The 14,409-nt window shown below is 43.1% G+C and overlaps 1 protein-coding gene across 2 annotated transcripts in view; it reads right to left on the bottom strand.

Annotated features, from left to right (window-relative positions):
- Positions 1-8,981: 8,981 nt before the first annotated feature.
- dhcr24 (24-dehydrocholesterol reductase) overlaps positions 8,982-14,409 on the bottom strand; it is a 48,670-nt gene continuing 43,242 nt past the window's right edge. Inside the window, exon 9 of one of the 2 annotated variants that reach the window (XM_085983157.1) lies at positions 8,982-14,248. In XM_085983157.1, the coding sequence (XP_085839283.1) occupies positions 14,095-14,248 (154 nt within the window). In that variant the 3' untranslated portion in view covers positions 8,982-14,094. The remainder of the gene's footprint in view (positions 14,249-14,409) is intronic. The other variant, XR_015077712.1, reaches the window with a different exon arrangement.

The following is a 14,409-nucleotide window of genomic DNA, read 5'->3' as shown; positions in this document are numbered from 1 at the left end:
TTCCTCTTCATTTGCTTCTTTCTGCAAATATTCTAACTCCTGAACATCATAAGGGAGATGTGATCGGTAATTGGTCACGATGGCTCTATGGTCGCTCTCTGCTTGAGCTAGCTGCTTCTGTTGTCTTTCCAGATTCTCCCATTCGGTGTCATAGAACTTTTTCATTGTTTTCATCTCTTGTACGAGACGGTAACTCAATTGTTCTAATTGTTGTCGTAATTTGAAATAAGTTTGAGTCCGAGCTCGGTGTTCTTCCGTCATGGATATGTCCGTAACTTGAACAGGCTCAGAATTTTCTGTCAAACTAGGTTGTCGTTGTTCGGTGGAGTTCTGCTCTGAAACTTTGTTCTTCTCTGGAGCATAAGCCTTTATGCATGCCTTTGTTTTTCCAACCTTCGTCGGCAAGTCCATTTCAGCCTTAATTTCATATTTGGGTTGGTCTTATCGTCATCCGTTTCAGAATCTGAGCTGATTGTCTGCACCGAGTCCTCACTCGTTATGGCTTTTAGATAGTGCCATTCCATGTCTATTTTCTTGATCCACTCCCGTCCTAGAAGTGGTGGTCCTCCCTCATGTAGTATGTATAAGTTCATTCTTGGGTGTTCTTTACCCCTATCTCTCACTTTGACTCTTATCTTTCCCATGGGGTATACTTTATGCCCCGTGTATGTCTGCAATACGAACTTGGTATCTCTTAAGGGTATATGTGAGAATAGCTGGTGGTAATCCCTTCGATTTATGACTGATAGAGCTGATCCAGTGTCCAACTCCATTTTCACTTGGACTCCAGCTATTTTTAGCATGACCCAGATAGTTTGTAGGTCAGCTTCCTTACTCACATTGTGAATTCTCAGACTACCCAGCTCCTGGCCGTTTGGGTCCGAGTCCGAATTCTGTACCTCTGAACTCTTCTCAGCCACCTTGTGTACCTTGTTGTACTTTTCCTGTGATGGCTTCCTTTGGTTGTTGGTCTTCTTCCCTGACCGGCATACCTTAGCTATGTGACCCAGTTTGCCACATTTCCTACATTCCTGGTTCTTAAACCAGCATTGGTTCTGGTCGTGTGTTGTCCTCCCACAACGATAGCATTTTGTTGTTGTCGAGGTAATTTGATCCACACTGAGTGCCGCTGTCTTTAGCTGCATTTCCGCAGTTCCCTTCGCTGCGGCTTCGTGCGATGCTGCAATAAGGACAGCCCTGTCAAGTGTAAGGTCGTTCTCTTCGAATAGTCGCTTTTGCGTTCCTTCCTTTGCCAATCCGCACACGAACTTGTCTCGCAATGCCTCTGTCAGATTCCCTCCAAACTGGCAGTATTTCACTAGTCTACGCAGTTCGACCAAGTATTCTGCGTTGCTTTCGTCTTTCCGTTGCGTTCTCGCATAGAATTTGAATCGTTCCGCCAACATCAACGGTGTGGGGTTCAAGTGATCCTTCAGAACAGCCACAATATCATCGAAAGTCTGATCCGCCGGTTTAGCCGGTGATAGTAGATGCTTCAAGAGCCCGTATGTCTTCGCGCCCATCGAGTTTAGCAAGGTTATAGCTTTGTCATCTTCTTCTATTTTATTGGCCTCACAATAGATCTCAATGCGTTCCACATACGTGGCCCAGTCTTCTACCTCGGAATTAAAATCGTTGATGTTACCACGCTTAGGCATCTTCCTCTCTTCCTGATAAACACCACGAATTATTTCTTTAAAAAAATTTTTTTTTTTTTTTCCAAGATGGCGGTTCCCGCGAAAATGGCGGTTTCCCGCGCTTATCTTCTCTCCCCGCCCACTTCAATGGCGGTTCCCCGCTTCTGTCTTCTTCCCCGCCTAATGGCGGCTTCCCGCGTTTCTTCCCTGGCGGGAGGGGTACACTTTCCCCACGGGCGACGGCCGCTGGCTTTCAGGTTCACAGCCTGCGCGTCGGCTTCAGTGCTTTCCCTTTTCTCGGCAGGGCAACCGGCGCTGGGTACACCCCGTTGACGGCGAACAGTTTCAGCCGCTGGGCTGGCTCTCGCTCAGTTCCCCTTGCTCGGGCTCTGTCTCTCTCCCGCTCGCTCGGCTCTACCGGCGCTGGGTACACCCCGTTGACGGAGAACAGTTTCAGCCGCTGGACTGGCTCTCGCTCAGTCTCCCTTGCTCGGCTCTGCCTCTCCCGCTCGCTCGGCTCCCAATCGTGCCTCCCAGCCCTCTCGCAGTCCGGTGCTTCCCTCCCCGGCTGCGGCTGAGTTTATCTCTTCCCGCGCCTACGTTCCCGGTCGCAGCGCTTCGTGGCTTCAGTCGCTGCCCGGCCTTTTTCGCCGGTCGCGGTCTAGCTGTCTCACGCTGCCGTTGCGTCCCCAGCCTGTCTGTACCGCGGCTTCCTTGCTCCACGCTGCCCCAGTCTCAGCGCCTCTGGGCCCGACTTCTGTCCGGCTCCTTTCCCCCTCGACCGTGGTCGAGTGCACCGCCCTTATCCTCCGGTTATTCTTTTTACTTTTCCCTTACTCACAGTCACCGTGGCCGGCTTGCTTCTCGGGCTGATCAGCTCACTCCTCACCGTGGCAGAAGGGACAGTCAGTGCCTGTTGCTGATGGAAGTCTTTGTCTCTAAATTCTTCCTCCTTTCTAGTTCTGCAGCCTCGAGTTTTCTCCCAGCAGAACGACGAGGGCGGTTGCCTCTTCTCGATGCTCGTTAACTGCTTCGGAAGTATTGTTGCCGCAGGGTACGATCGGACTCGTCGCCACTGTAAAGTCTGTGGGTTGTTTAGTTAATTAACGCACAAACTCCAAGAGTAACTTAAAACAGGACTTTACTATTCGAAGGTCAGGGCGAATCTGCCCAATGACTCCTGGCACAACACTTATATACTGGTGTGGTCACAGTCGGTATTACCGTATACAGAAGCCAAACAAAGTAGTGCCACACCTAAAATAGTTCTCTTAAAGGTGAACGGTTACATACAATAGTTCTCTTAAAGGTAGACGGGTACATACACTACAACATGAAACTAGGTGGGATTGTGAGTTGTGAGGAGGATGCAAAGGTTTCAAGGCGATTGAGACAAGTTGAGTGAGTGGGCAAATGCATGGCAGATGCAGTATAACGTGGATGAATGTGAAGGTATCCACTTCGGTAGGAAAAACAGAAAGGAAGAGTATTATTTAAATGGTGATAGATTGGGAAATGCAAAGGGGCCTGGGTGTCCTTGTACACCAGTCACTGAAAGCAAACATGCAGGTGCAGCAAGCAGTTAGGAAGGCAAATGGTATGTTGGCCTTCATTGCAAGAGGATTTGAGTACAGGGGTAAGGATGTATTACTACAGTTGTACAGGGCCTTGGTGAGACCACACCTGGAGTACTGTGTGCAGTTTTAGTCTCCTTACCTAAGAAAGGATATACTTGCCATAGAGGGAGTGCAGCAAAGGTTCACCAGACTGATTCCTGGGCTGGCAGGACCATCGTATGAGGAGAGATTGGATCAACTAGGCCTGTATTCACTAGAGTTTAGAAGAATGAGAGGGGATCTCATTGAAAAGTATAAAATTCTGACAGGGCTAGACAGACTGGATGCAAGGAGGATGCTTCCCCTGGCTGGGGGGTCTAGAACAAGGGGTCACAGTCACAGGATACGGATTAGGACATTTAGAACTGAGATGAGGAGAAATTTCTTGACTGAGGGTGGTGAACCTGTGGAATTCTCTACCACAGAAGGCTGTGGAGGCCAACATAAGAAATAGGAGCAGGAGTAGGCCAATCGGCCCCTCGAGCCTGCTCCGCTATTCAATAAGATCATGGCTGATCTGATCCTAACCGCCAATCCACTATCACAGAACCATCTCCTGAATCTAACAGAATTAGACACACGAAATAGGAGCAGGATCAGGCTACACGGCCCCTGGGCCCACTCCGCTACCCACAGGGCCATGACCGATCCGAACCTAGACTCATGTCCAAATTCCTGCCCGCTCCCCGTAACCCTTAATTTCCTTTACTTCTAGGAAACTGTCTATTTCTGTTTTAAATTTATGTAATGATGTAGCTTCTACAGCTTTTTGGGGCAGCATATTCCATGGACCTACCACCCTCTGAGTGAAGTAGTTCCTCCTCATCTCAGTTTTGAAAGAGCAGCCCCTTACTCTAAGACTATGCCCCCTAGTTCTAGTTTCACCCATCGGGAACATCTTCCCCGCATCCACCCGATCCAACCCCTTCACAATCTTATATGTTTCAATAAGATCGCCTCTCATTCTGCTGAACTCCAATGAGTAGAGTCCCAATCTACTCAACCTCTCCTCATATGTCCATCCCCTCATCCCCGGGATTAACCGAGTGAACCTTCTTTGTACTGACTCGAGAGCAAGTATGTCCTTTTGCAAGTATGGACACCAAAGCTGTTTGCAGTATTCCAGGTGCGGTCTCACCAATACCTTGTACAACTGAAGCAATACCTCCCTATTTTTATATTCTATCCCCCTAGCAATGAAAGCCAACATTCCATTGGCCTTCTTAATCACTTGCTGCACCTGCATACTAACCTTTTGAGTTTTGTGCACCAGGACCCCCAGATCCCTTTGTACTTCAGTACTTTCCAGTTTCTTGCCATTAAGATAATAACTTGCTCTACGATTTTTCCTGCCAACGTGCATAACCTCACACTTTCCAGTATTGTATTCCATCTGCCAAATCTCTGCCCACTTACTTAGCCTGTCTATGTCCCCTTGCAGGTTTTTTATGTCCTCCTCACTCACTACTTTCCCTCCCATCTTAGTATCATCTGCAAACTTTGATATGTTACACTCGGTCCCCTCCTCCAAATCGTTAATATAGATTGTAAAGAGTTGGGGACCCAGCACTGACCCCTGCGGAACACCACTAGTTACTGATTGCCAGTCTGAGAATGAACCATTTATCCCAACTCTCTGCCTTCTGTTAGATAGTCAATCCTCTATCTATGCCAGAATATTACCCCCAATCCCGTGATTTTTTATCTTAAGCAATAATCTTTTGTGTGGCACCTTGTCAAATGCCTTTTGGAAGTCTAAATACACTACGTCCACTGGTTCCCCTTTATCCACCCTATATGTTACTTCCTCAAAGAACTCCAGCAAATTTGTCAAACATGACTTCCCCTTCATAAAACTATGCTGACTTTGTCCTATTAAATTATGATTATCCAAATGTCCTGTTACTGTCTCCTTAATAATGGACTCCAAAATTTTACCTACCACAGATGTTAGGCTAACCGGTCTATAGTTTCCAGCCTTCTGTCGACTGCCCTTTTTAAATAAGGGTGTTGCATTAGCAGTTTTCCAGTCTGCCAGGACCTTTGCCTAGTCCAGGGAGTTTTGGAAAATTACCAATGCAGCCACAATCCCTACCGCCACTTCCCTCAAGACCCTAGGATGTAAGCTATCGGGTCCAGGTGATTTATCCGCCTTGAGTCCCATTATTTTAACCGAGTACCACTTCCTTAGTGATTTTGATCGTGCTTAGCTCCTCCCCCCCTTTAGCCACCTGTTTGTCCAGTGTTGGGATACTCTTAGTGTCTTCTACTGTAAAGACTGATATAAAATATTCATTGTGTTTTTGCCATCTCCATATTTCCCACCATTAATTTCCCGGTCTCATCCTCTAAGGGACCAACATTTACTTTAGCCACCCTTTTTCTTTTTATATAACTATAAAAACTCTTACTATCTGTTTTTATATTTTTTGCTCATTTACTTTCATAATCTATCTTCCCTTTCTTAATCAATCTTTTTGTTATTTTTCGCTGTCTTTTAAAGTTTTCCCAATCCTCTATCCTCCCACTAGATTTGGCTACCTTATATGCCTGTTTTTAGTCGAATACTATCCTTAATTTCTTTACTTAGCCACGGATGGCTGTCTTTTCTTTTACACCCTTTTCTTCTCAGTGGAATATATTTTTTTTGGAAGTTGTAAAATAACTCCTTAAATGTACACCACTGATCATGTATCATCTTACCCTTTAATCTATTTTCCCAATCCACTCTACTCAATTCCGCTCTCATACCTTCATAGTCTCCTTTATTCAAGCTTAGCACGCTTGTTTGAGATCCAACCTTCTCACCCTCTAATTGAATATGGAATTCAACCATGTTATGGTCACTCATTCCAAGGGGATCCTTTACTAGGACATTTTTAATTAATCCTGTCTCATTACACAGGACCAGATCCAAGGTTGCTTGCCCCCTGGTCGGTTCAGTTACATACTGCTCAAGAAACCCATCCCAAATACACTCAATGAACTCATCCTCAAGGCAGCCCTGCCCAATTTGATTTGTCCAATTAATATGATAGTTAAAATCCCCCATAATTATAGATGCTCCCTTATTACAAACCTCAACTATTTCCTGATTGATACTCCGTCCAACAGAGTTGCCACTGTTCGGAGGCCTATAGACTATGCCCACTAGTTTTTTTCCCCTTATTATTCCTTACCTCCACCCAAACTGTTTCATTATCCTGATCTTTTGACCAAATATCATTTCTCTATTACAGTGATTCCTTCTTTTAACATAGCCACCCCACCTCCCCTTCCTTCCTGCCTGTCCTTCCTGATCGTTAAATAACCTGGTATGTTTAATTCCCAGGCAGTCACCCTGCAGCCATGTTTCTGTAATGGCCACAAGATCATACCCATATGTAGTTATTTGTCTATTTTGTTACGAATGCTACGTGCATTCAGATAGAGAACTTTCAAAGCTGTTTTGTGACACTTAGTTCCTGCTTTTGCCCTTTTTATTACTTTACCTTTTACTCCATACCTTCTGCCCCTTCCTGACATGCTCTGGTTTTTAATTTCCCCACTGCTACCTAAGTCTATGACCTTCTCTGTTGTCATTTTTATTATTTGCTCTCTAGGAACCTCCCCTAGTTAGTTTAAAGCCCTCTCTACAGCCCTAGTTATATGATCCGCCAGGACTCTAGTCCCAGCACTGGCTAAGTGAAGCCTGTCCCAACGGAACAGCTCCCTCCTGCCCCAGTAGTGGTGCCAGTGTCCCAGGAAGCAAAACCCATTTCTCCCACACCAGAGTCACTGAATATATTTAAGGAGATGGCTAGATTTCTAGACACAAAAGGCAGCAAGGGGTGTGGGGAGAGAGCAGGAATATGGTATTGAGATAGATCAGCCATTATCATATTGAATGGGGGAATAGGCTCTAAGGGCCAAATGGCCTACTCCTGCTCCTCTTTTTCTATGTTTCTAAACTGTTTGGTCCCCTTGCAGGACAAAACACACCCATCAGAAATCTGGTCCAACCCACTGGTGTTGCAAATAAATGCTGCTGAAAAAGTATCCTCTCAGATTATCTTCCCAGTTATAACATTTGCTGTCATAGGCCCAAAAGGTGAAATGGTCTCTTTCTGTGCTGCAAGTTTCTATGGTTTTATCTAGAGTATTGTCACTGACATTACTAGAAATGCCTCTGTACCCATCAATGTAGAGCCCTTGGAATAAGAGCAGGAAACACACCGCTAGGGCATAGATGAGCCCGATATTTATCGCAGTAAAACAAGATGGTATGTAGCCCACCTCAATTGGCATGTTCAGTCTCGAGACCAACTTAACAATTCCATCTCTGACGTGCTTGCAGTGGCCAGTCCACATATACATGAGAATGAGGGAGGCGCTTGCAAGGCTACTGGAGAACTAAATTCTTAACACATTGTTTGAATTTCTTGTTTAATGAAAAGAATTTGCATTTATATAGCATCTTTCATGAGCTTAGGACATCTAAAAGTGCTTTACAGTCAATAAAGTACTTTAAGTGTAGTCACTGTTGAAATGTAGGGAAATGCAGCAGCTTATTTGCACACAGTGAAGTCCCACAAACAGCAGTAAATTAAAAATGACCCAATCATATTTTTAGGTGTTGGTTGAGGGAATAAATGTTGGCCAGGATATCAGGAGACCGCCACTGCTCTTCTTTAAAATAGTGCCATGGGATCTTTTACATCAACCGGAGAGGGCAGAACCTCACTTTAACACCTCATCTGAAAGCCGGCACCTCAGCACCGAAGTGAAGTACCAGCCTGGATTATAAAGAAAGACTTGAATTTACGTAACACCTTTCACAACCTCAGGACATCCCAAAGTGCTTTATATAAGTACTTTCTGAAGTGTAGGCAATTCAATATATTGAACCCATTACAGGTCGAGATTAAGTGCAGATTGAAGAAACAACCTGGGAATGACATGAAAATAGACTTCAGCTATTCCAGCATATGCCTAAAAAAGGGTAAAATCTTCATTCCAAGCACCTGTGACCCACTGATAAACAATACCAGTTATAATGCAATGCTGTGCAAATGCAAGTGCAACACAGTAAATTTGGCACCATTTACAACTTCACACTGAACAAATGTTTAAACATTACAGTAGTCCACCAGACTACATTAACACTCACTCTTAAGATGTTTAATGTTTGTCAACTATATTTTTTCTAAACTTTAAACTGTTACCAACAGTTGAAGCTGATGAGCAGAGCACTGTGCGCACACAAGTATATAGAGTTCTGCTTTGTCAGAGTAGAATGGTGCGACTGGATTTCTACCACTAAAAATTGTTTTTGTGAAGCTGTGTGTGCAGTATAATTTAATATAACAGCACATATTTTTCAATAGCAAAATACTGTGGATGCTGGAAATCTGAAACAGAAAACGCTGGAAAAACTCAGCAGGCCAGGCAGCATCCGTGGAAAGAGAAAGAGTGTTAACGTTTCAGGTCGAAGACCCACCTGAAACGTTAACTCTCTCTCCACGGATGCTGCCTGGCCTGCTGAGTTTTTCCAGCTTTTCTGTTATTACATATTTTTCAATGATTGACTCTCACAAATGAGTTTAGTGATAGGTTGTTCAGGTACACAGTAACCACTCCCGCAGAGATTCTGGATTCAGTCAGTAGGAGTAACAGAATTCAGGTTTTTAAATCTATTTTAGACAATACAGGACATTATTTTAGAAGAAATGCAAAGACACATAAGAAATTAAATGTATTTAATTTATTTAAAAGCACACCAAAAACATTATTCTAATTACAATACATTGAGAAGAGAGAAGACAGGATTTACCAGCACTCTCAAACCTTCAACAACAGATTGAGGGGTCAGGATTAAACCAAAGACTACTGCCATTAAAATACTGTTGTGCCATTGGTTTGAGAGGCTGTTCCTTCATACATCCCTGCAAACAGCAAACTGCTCACCCCCACAAGAGTAGTTTGTTAATTTGAGCCTCCCAGTATATGACCAAACAGGATAACAATCTTTTCAATCTTCGAGCAAAGCAATGACATCAAATTCAACAGTAGGATCAATCAAAAAGATGTTTGATCAAGCAGTTGATAGGTCATATGGTGGTTTTTTAAAAATCTCTCTACAGGTGAGGATCAAGTCACTATATCGGTCAGGGAATAACTTAAAAGAAAATGAAGAGTCTCTTGCAGAGAACACTAAAGAAAGCTAGAAGTCAACAAAAGGTTTTATGCAACATGTGAAACTTACAATCAGAAATGAAGTTCCACAAGGCAAGCAGGAACAGGACAATGGATCTCCAAACTCCCGCAGTAACATTATTTTAGGCATCCCAGAAAATTGATAAAAGGATTGCAAGGTCCCCTCTTTTACAAAATGTCTAAGCTTATATGACTTCCTTCTCCTTTTCAATAAGATGCTTCACATAGTCATGTTGAACCAACATAAACACAGGTAAAGCTTTCAAATCACTTAATAGGCACCGACAAGCTTCAACAAACTTTAAAACAAAAGAAAAACAGGTTTAATAGGCGTTACTAAATGGAAGAGGAAATCAAATGGATTACACTATGTCCAATGAGAGCCAGTCAAATAAATGAAAGGCTAGCAATATAACTGATGAGTTGCAAACTCCAGTAATAATTCAGATCAAGTATTTTATACAGGTTTGAATAAAGTTTATACTGCACGAGGGACATCACAATAGGATTGTTTAAAGTGTCACGAAAATTAAACACAGCAAGATATAGGACATTAGTGGGCAAGCAGTCACAAAGCTGCACTTCATCACAAGCTACAAATTCAGTTCAAGTAGCTTATAAATATTACAGAACCACCAAGACTGGATTACAACCTTGTAATTGCCCGCTAGCCATTGGATATTGTATAGAATATACAGAGCTCCTCATTTAGTATTGGGATGGGTAGGTTGAGCATAGGTTAAAAAATGAAACAACCAAAAGGAATAAAGCTGGCAGTGTCATTTGACCAGTTATGATTAGAGATAAAAGATTAGAAAAATATTGTACAAATGGGTTTAGAATATTAATACAACAGTGAAGTTGTCAGTCATGACATTTAAGAGGGAATTAAGCACAAATAAAAGATAATGGAGAAAGAGCAGGGAAATTGAATTAATAGTTGCTCCAACGCAGAGCTGCACAATGGGTTGCCAGTTGTGTTCTGTATTGCTAATTCCTAGGATTCTATCAGTTTAGATAATTTTGCACGGATTTTATCTGATATTGTTGTTCCATTGTTTTTGCCAAAAATTGACTGCCTACCAGCTGCAGAGATGTAACCATATACAAGAGTAGGGTGGGGGGGAAAGAGAATACATGCCCAAAATAAATTTGTTCCACTCCTCCCAATTTATGTTGCACACTCCATCTAATTGCACTTAATTCGAAGGTGTAACTGTTCCATTTGGCTTACCTACATGACAAACCACAATTTTGTGTCCTCTGTTGTCACACCGATGAGAGTCGAACCTTGCTCTTACAAGCTCAATAAAGAAAAATCTTCACTGGACCAATTCTTCACTCCTGGTTGCCTGTTTTTCAGGCGCAGCACAGATGACCAGGAGTTCACATTCTCTACCTTAGTTCTTTGGAAAACTATTTTAAAAAGGGCAAGGACAATCATTTTCATTACATCACTAAAACCCCAACATGCTGATTTAAGAAAATAAGTTATGAAAGTCACAAACTCTTTTTACATAACAGGAAAAAACTGAAAAGCTGGGTTTACTGAATGTATTTAATTATGCATTTCATCTTCTGTCTTTGACACTTGAACCCCGATTTTAACTCGAGGAGAGTGCAGGGCCGGTGGGGTGAGCATGCCATGAGATAGGAGTTTACCCCTCAGGATGTCAGCAAGTCTGCTTTTTCAACACCTCAACCAGGGTGCCAGCAAGTCAGCTGGGCCAAACTGTCCCGGCAGTAGCGGAGATGCAAGCAATCTGCAGCTGGACGCTCACAGGCTCAAATACCCAGAGCTCATTGGCCACGAGCATCTGAAGAGTGTCAAGTTGAGCAACAGCAGCCTTTCACTAGTTTTGTTCAGTCCACTAAGAGTGCACATCGCAAAAGTAGAGTTAGGAAATCTTACAAGGAAAGCACTATGGGTTGACTTGGGTGAGAAATAGATGGATGGCTTTTCTTGTGACGGGAATTATATTTATAATAACTGTTCACTTCCAATTATTGAAAATATGGATCCCATTGTAGAAAATAAATTGCTTTCACTGGTAAGACGTAGAAGGGGATTTCTGAATGTAATAACTGACAGTTGGACCAAATGTGTGCCGAATGAAAATTAATTCTTGACCGTGCACAGGGTCACCTTCCAGCCACGGTCCACTGAGCACTCTGATGAAAATTGTGGTTCAATAGTATTGAAGGCAGCATGTTGCAGGTCTATTTCATGAATCAGCAGCAAATTGTAGTATTATGTTTAAGCAAGAAGCATTTTATACAACAATTGAGCGTCAGTGATACTGACTAGATCACTGATCTACATTAGTTCCTGGTCCACCAACGCCTCAATTTTAAAATTCTCATCCTTGTGTTAAAATCCCTCCATGGGCTTGCCCTTTCCATCTCTAACCTCCTCCTGCCTATAACCCTCCGAAAACAGTGTTCCTCCAACTCGGACTTCTTGTGCATCCCCGATTTCCTTCGCCCCATTAGCGGCCGTACTTCCAGCTGTCTAGGCCCTCAGCTCTGGAATCCCCCTCCCTAAACCTCTCGGTCGTTCCTCCTTTATGGCACTCCTTAAAACCTACCTTTTTGACCAAGCTTTTGGTCACCTGCCCTAATGTTTCCTTCTTTGGTTTGGTGTCAACTATTGTCTGGTTATAGTTCTGTGAATTGTCTTTACTATGGTAAAAGCACTGTATAAACAAGTTTTTGTTGGATTATTGCAGTGGTGTACAGTATTTAATGGCTTTGGCAGATATTGCAGACATGCATATGCACGGGTCAGTGCTGAAGGACGTACTGTACAATAACAGCCCAGCTAGGCACATGTTTGTCACCTAATGCTCTTGCAGGTTTATTTTTGCCTGCTCTATTTGCTCTCTATAGCCCCAATTTTAACTCAGGGCTGGAAGTGTGGGTGCGAGGGCCAGGAGAATTTCGTTCCCGGGCATCATTTGACTGCCCTGACACTGACTCCTCCCTGAAGCTGGCAAGGATGAAGTCACCGTCAGCAGGCCAGAGTCAAAATTTGTTGAACAGTCTCCTGCAAGTTAAGTGAGGGATGGGGAGGTTGGTACAGTTTACCATTAGGGGGGGAAAGCCTGAGGCAGGGACACAAGGTACCCTCAGGCCAAGGAGAAATGCTACTACTCCTCCTGGCCCACAAGGAACCCAAAACAAGTTTTTAAATTTTTTTTTACAATTAACTTACCTGGGCCTCCCGTGGCCAGGGTGCTGCCTGGCGGGTACCAGACTGTGCAGGTTTTAGTCAATCGCAAAATGGCACGTGACTCAATGAGGTAATTGGGATGAAACTTTGCCATTTAAATAAGGCTCCCACTCCTCTGGGGCCAGTGGCATTCCTGTGCCTGAATTCAGGCAAGTTAAGATGAGTGGGGGTGTGGGAACAAGGAATAACCCCTCCACCCCCCGTTCCTGCCGAGCTGGATGGGCTGAAAACAGGCCTTATTCTGCTGTCGAAGGTGCATAGAACTGGTCATTGATGTTACCATATGACCTCAAGAACGCAGCTTTAGTATACTGGTCTTAAAAAGGATAGCCAACTGTATTTTTCTGGAGGTTCATCATCCAGTGCCAACACCTTAGTCTCTTAGGAGCACAAAAACCCAGACAAGCTAGATAAATTAACACTGTTTAACTAATTAACCTACTTATGTAGAGGCGGAAGACTTTTCCCCCCAACCTTTTAGCACTATATGACACAATGAAATATGAACTTTAAAATGACATAGAATTATAGGACTCACGAGCAGAGTTTCCATCCTCAATATTATGCAAACTTCATGAGCACGCTTAGTACATTTCCCCAGAATTCATCAAGCTAGGCTATACTCCTTTGATAAAGGATGCAGATTCAGTCACATCCATAATTTTGAAAATTTAAGTAAAACAGCAACTGTGAATGTGGCACATTATGCAGAGTTAGGACATTATCTAGTTTTGATTAAATGTGCACTAGAAACATATTACAGGTGAACAATAATATAGGCACAAGTACAAGAAATAAATTACAAAACATTTAGCTGCGCCCTTATTGGCTCAGTGGATAAGTACATCATATGGTGGACCACTAAATCAAAGGCGAAGCGTTTCCCATGTTCATTGCGGAGTTACTAGCCGTCTGTGCTGCAGTAAGTATTCTGCATTTGGCCTTACCATCATCAGACTAGGAAGAGGAAAACATTCCTATTCACATTTGGTTTTATTTTATTGAGAAACCAGAAATAGAGTAGTTGAGAAGAGCAGGCAAATCAAGTAGCCTTGAATACATGACCACATTTAACTAATTAGTGACCCATGGCGAAGCACGTGTGATAGTTTTCAGATCAAATAGCCTGCTGAAATTTATTCTCCAGGCTATTTTGCTGGTGTACCACAGGGTCACTACAGAACTGAACCTCAACATGATTCACTGCTTTAATGAGATGAGGGGTATGGGGAGAAGAGAAAAATATGAACAGGAAGATTCACACAACAAAAAAGTGCTCATGATAAAAATGGAGAAACTCTTTGGGTTTAAAAAAAAGTCCTGAAACCACCTGTAAGTATTTGTGATATGAACTGTAACCTACAGATGAACACAGAAATCAGCCCAGTAAAACCCGGTTCCTTCCCTGGGGCGCTCAGTGTCTCGCCGCCTTGCAGATCTTATCATAAACCTCAGGGAATGCGTCCTTGGAGCTCAGCTGGTCTCTCAACCTGTGGTACAGAGACCCGTCAAACATCTCCCAGAATTCTTCTCGGGTCAGATAGCAATCGGCGTACAACATCTGGAAACTGAGAAAAAGCAAAACACCATTTAACCTTATAAATTTTTTTTTTTTTTTTTTTTTTTTTTTTTTTTTAAAATGTGTATGCTTGAGTGAATTTCCTCCTCCTTCTCATGATTTACCAAATGTGTATTGTACATGAGCAATATGTAGCGAGAAGCTGCCAAG

This window comes from Somniosus microcephalus, chromosome 3, assembly GCF_052327205.1.
Source record: "Somniosus microcephalus isolate GS21.2 chromosome 3, FLI_Smic_1.0, whole genome shotgun sequence".
In the NCBI taxonomy this organism is placed as follows: domain Eukaryota; kingdom Metazoa; phylum Chordata; class Chondrichthyes; order Squaliformes; family Somniosidae; genus Somniosus; species Somniosus microcephalus.
The sequence above is the reverse complement of the archived record's forward strand: the minus strand, read 5'-3'. Positions and strand labels throughout refer to the sequence as shown.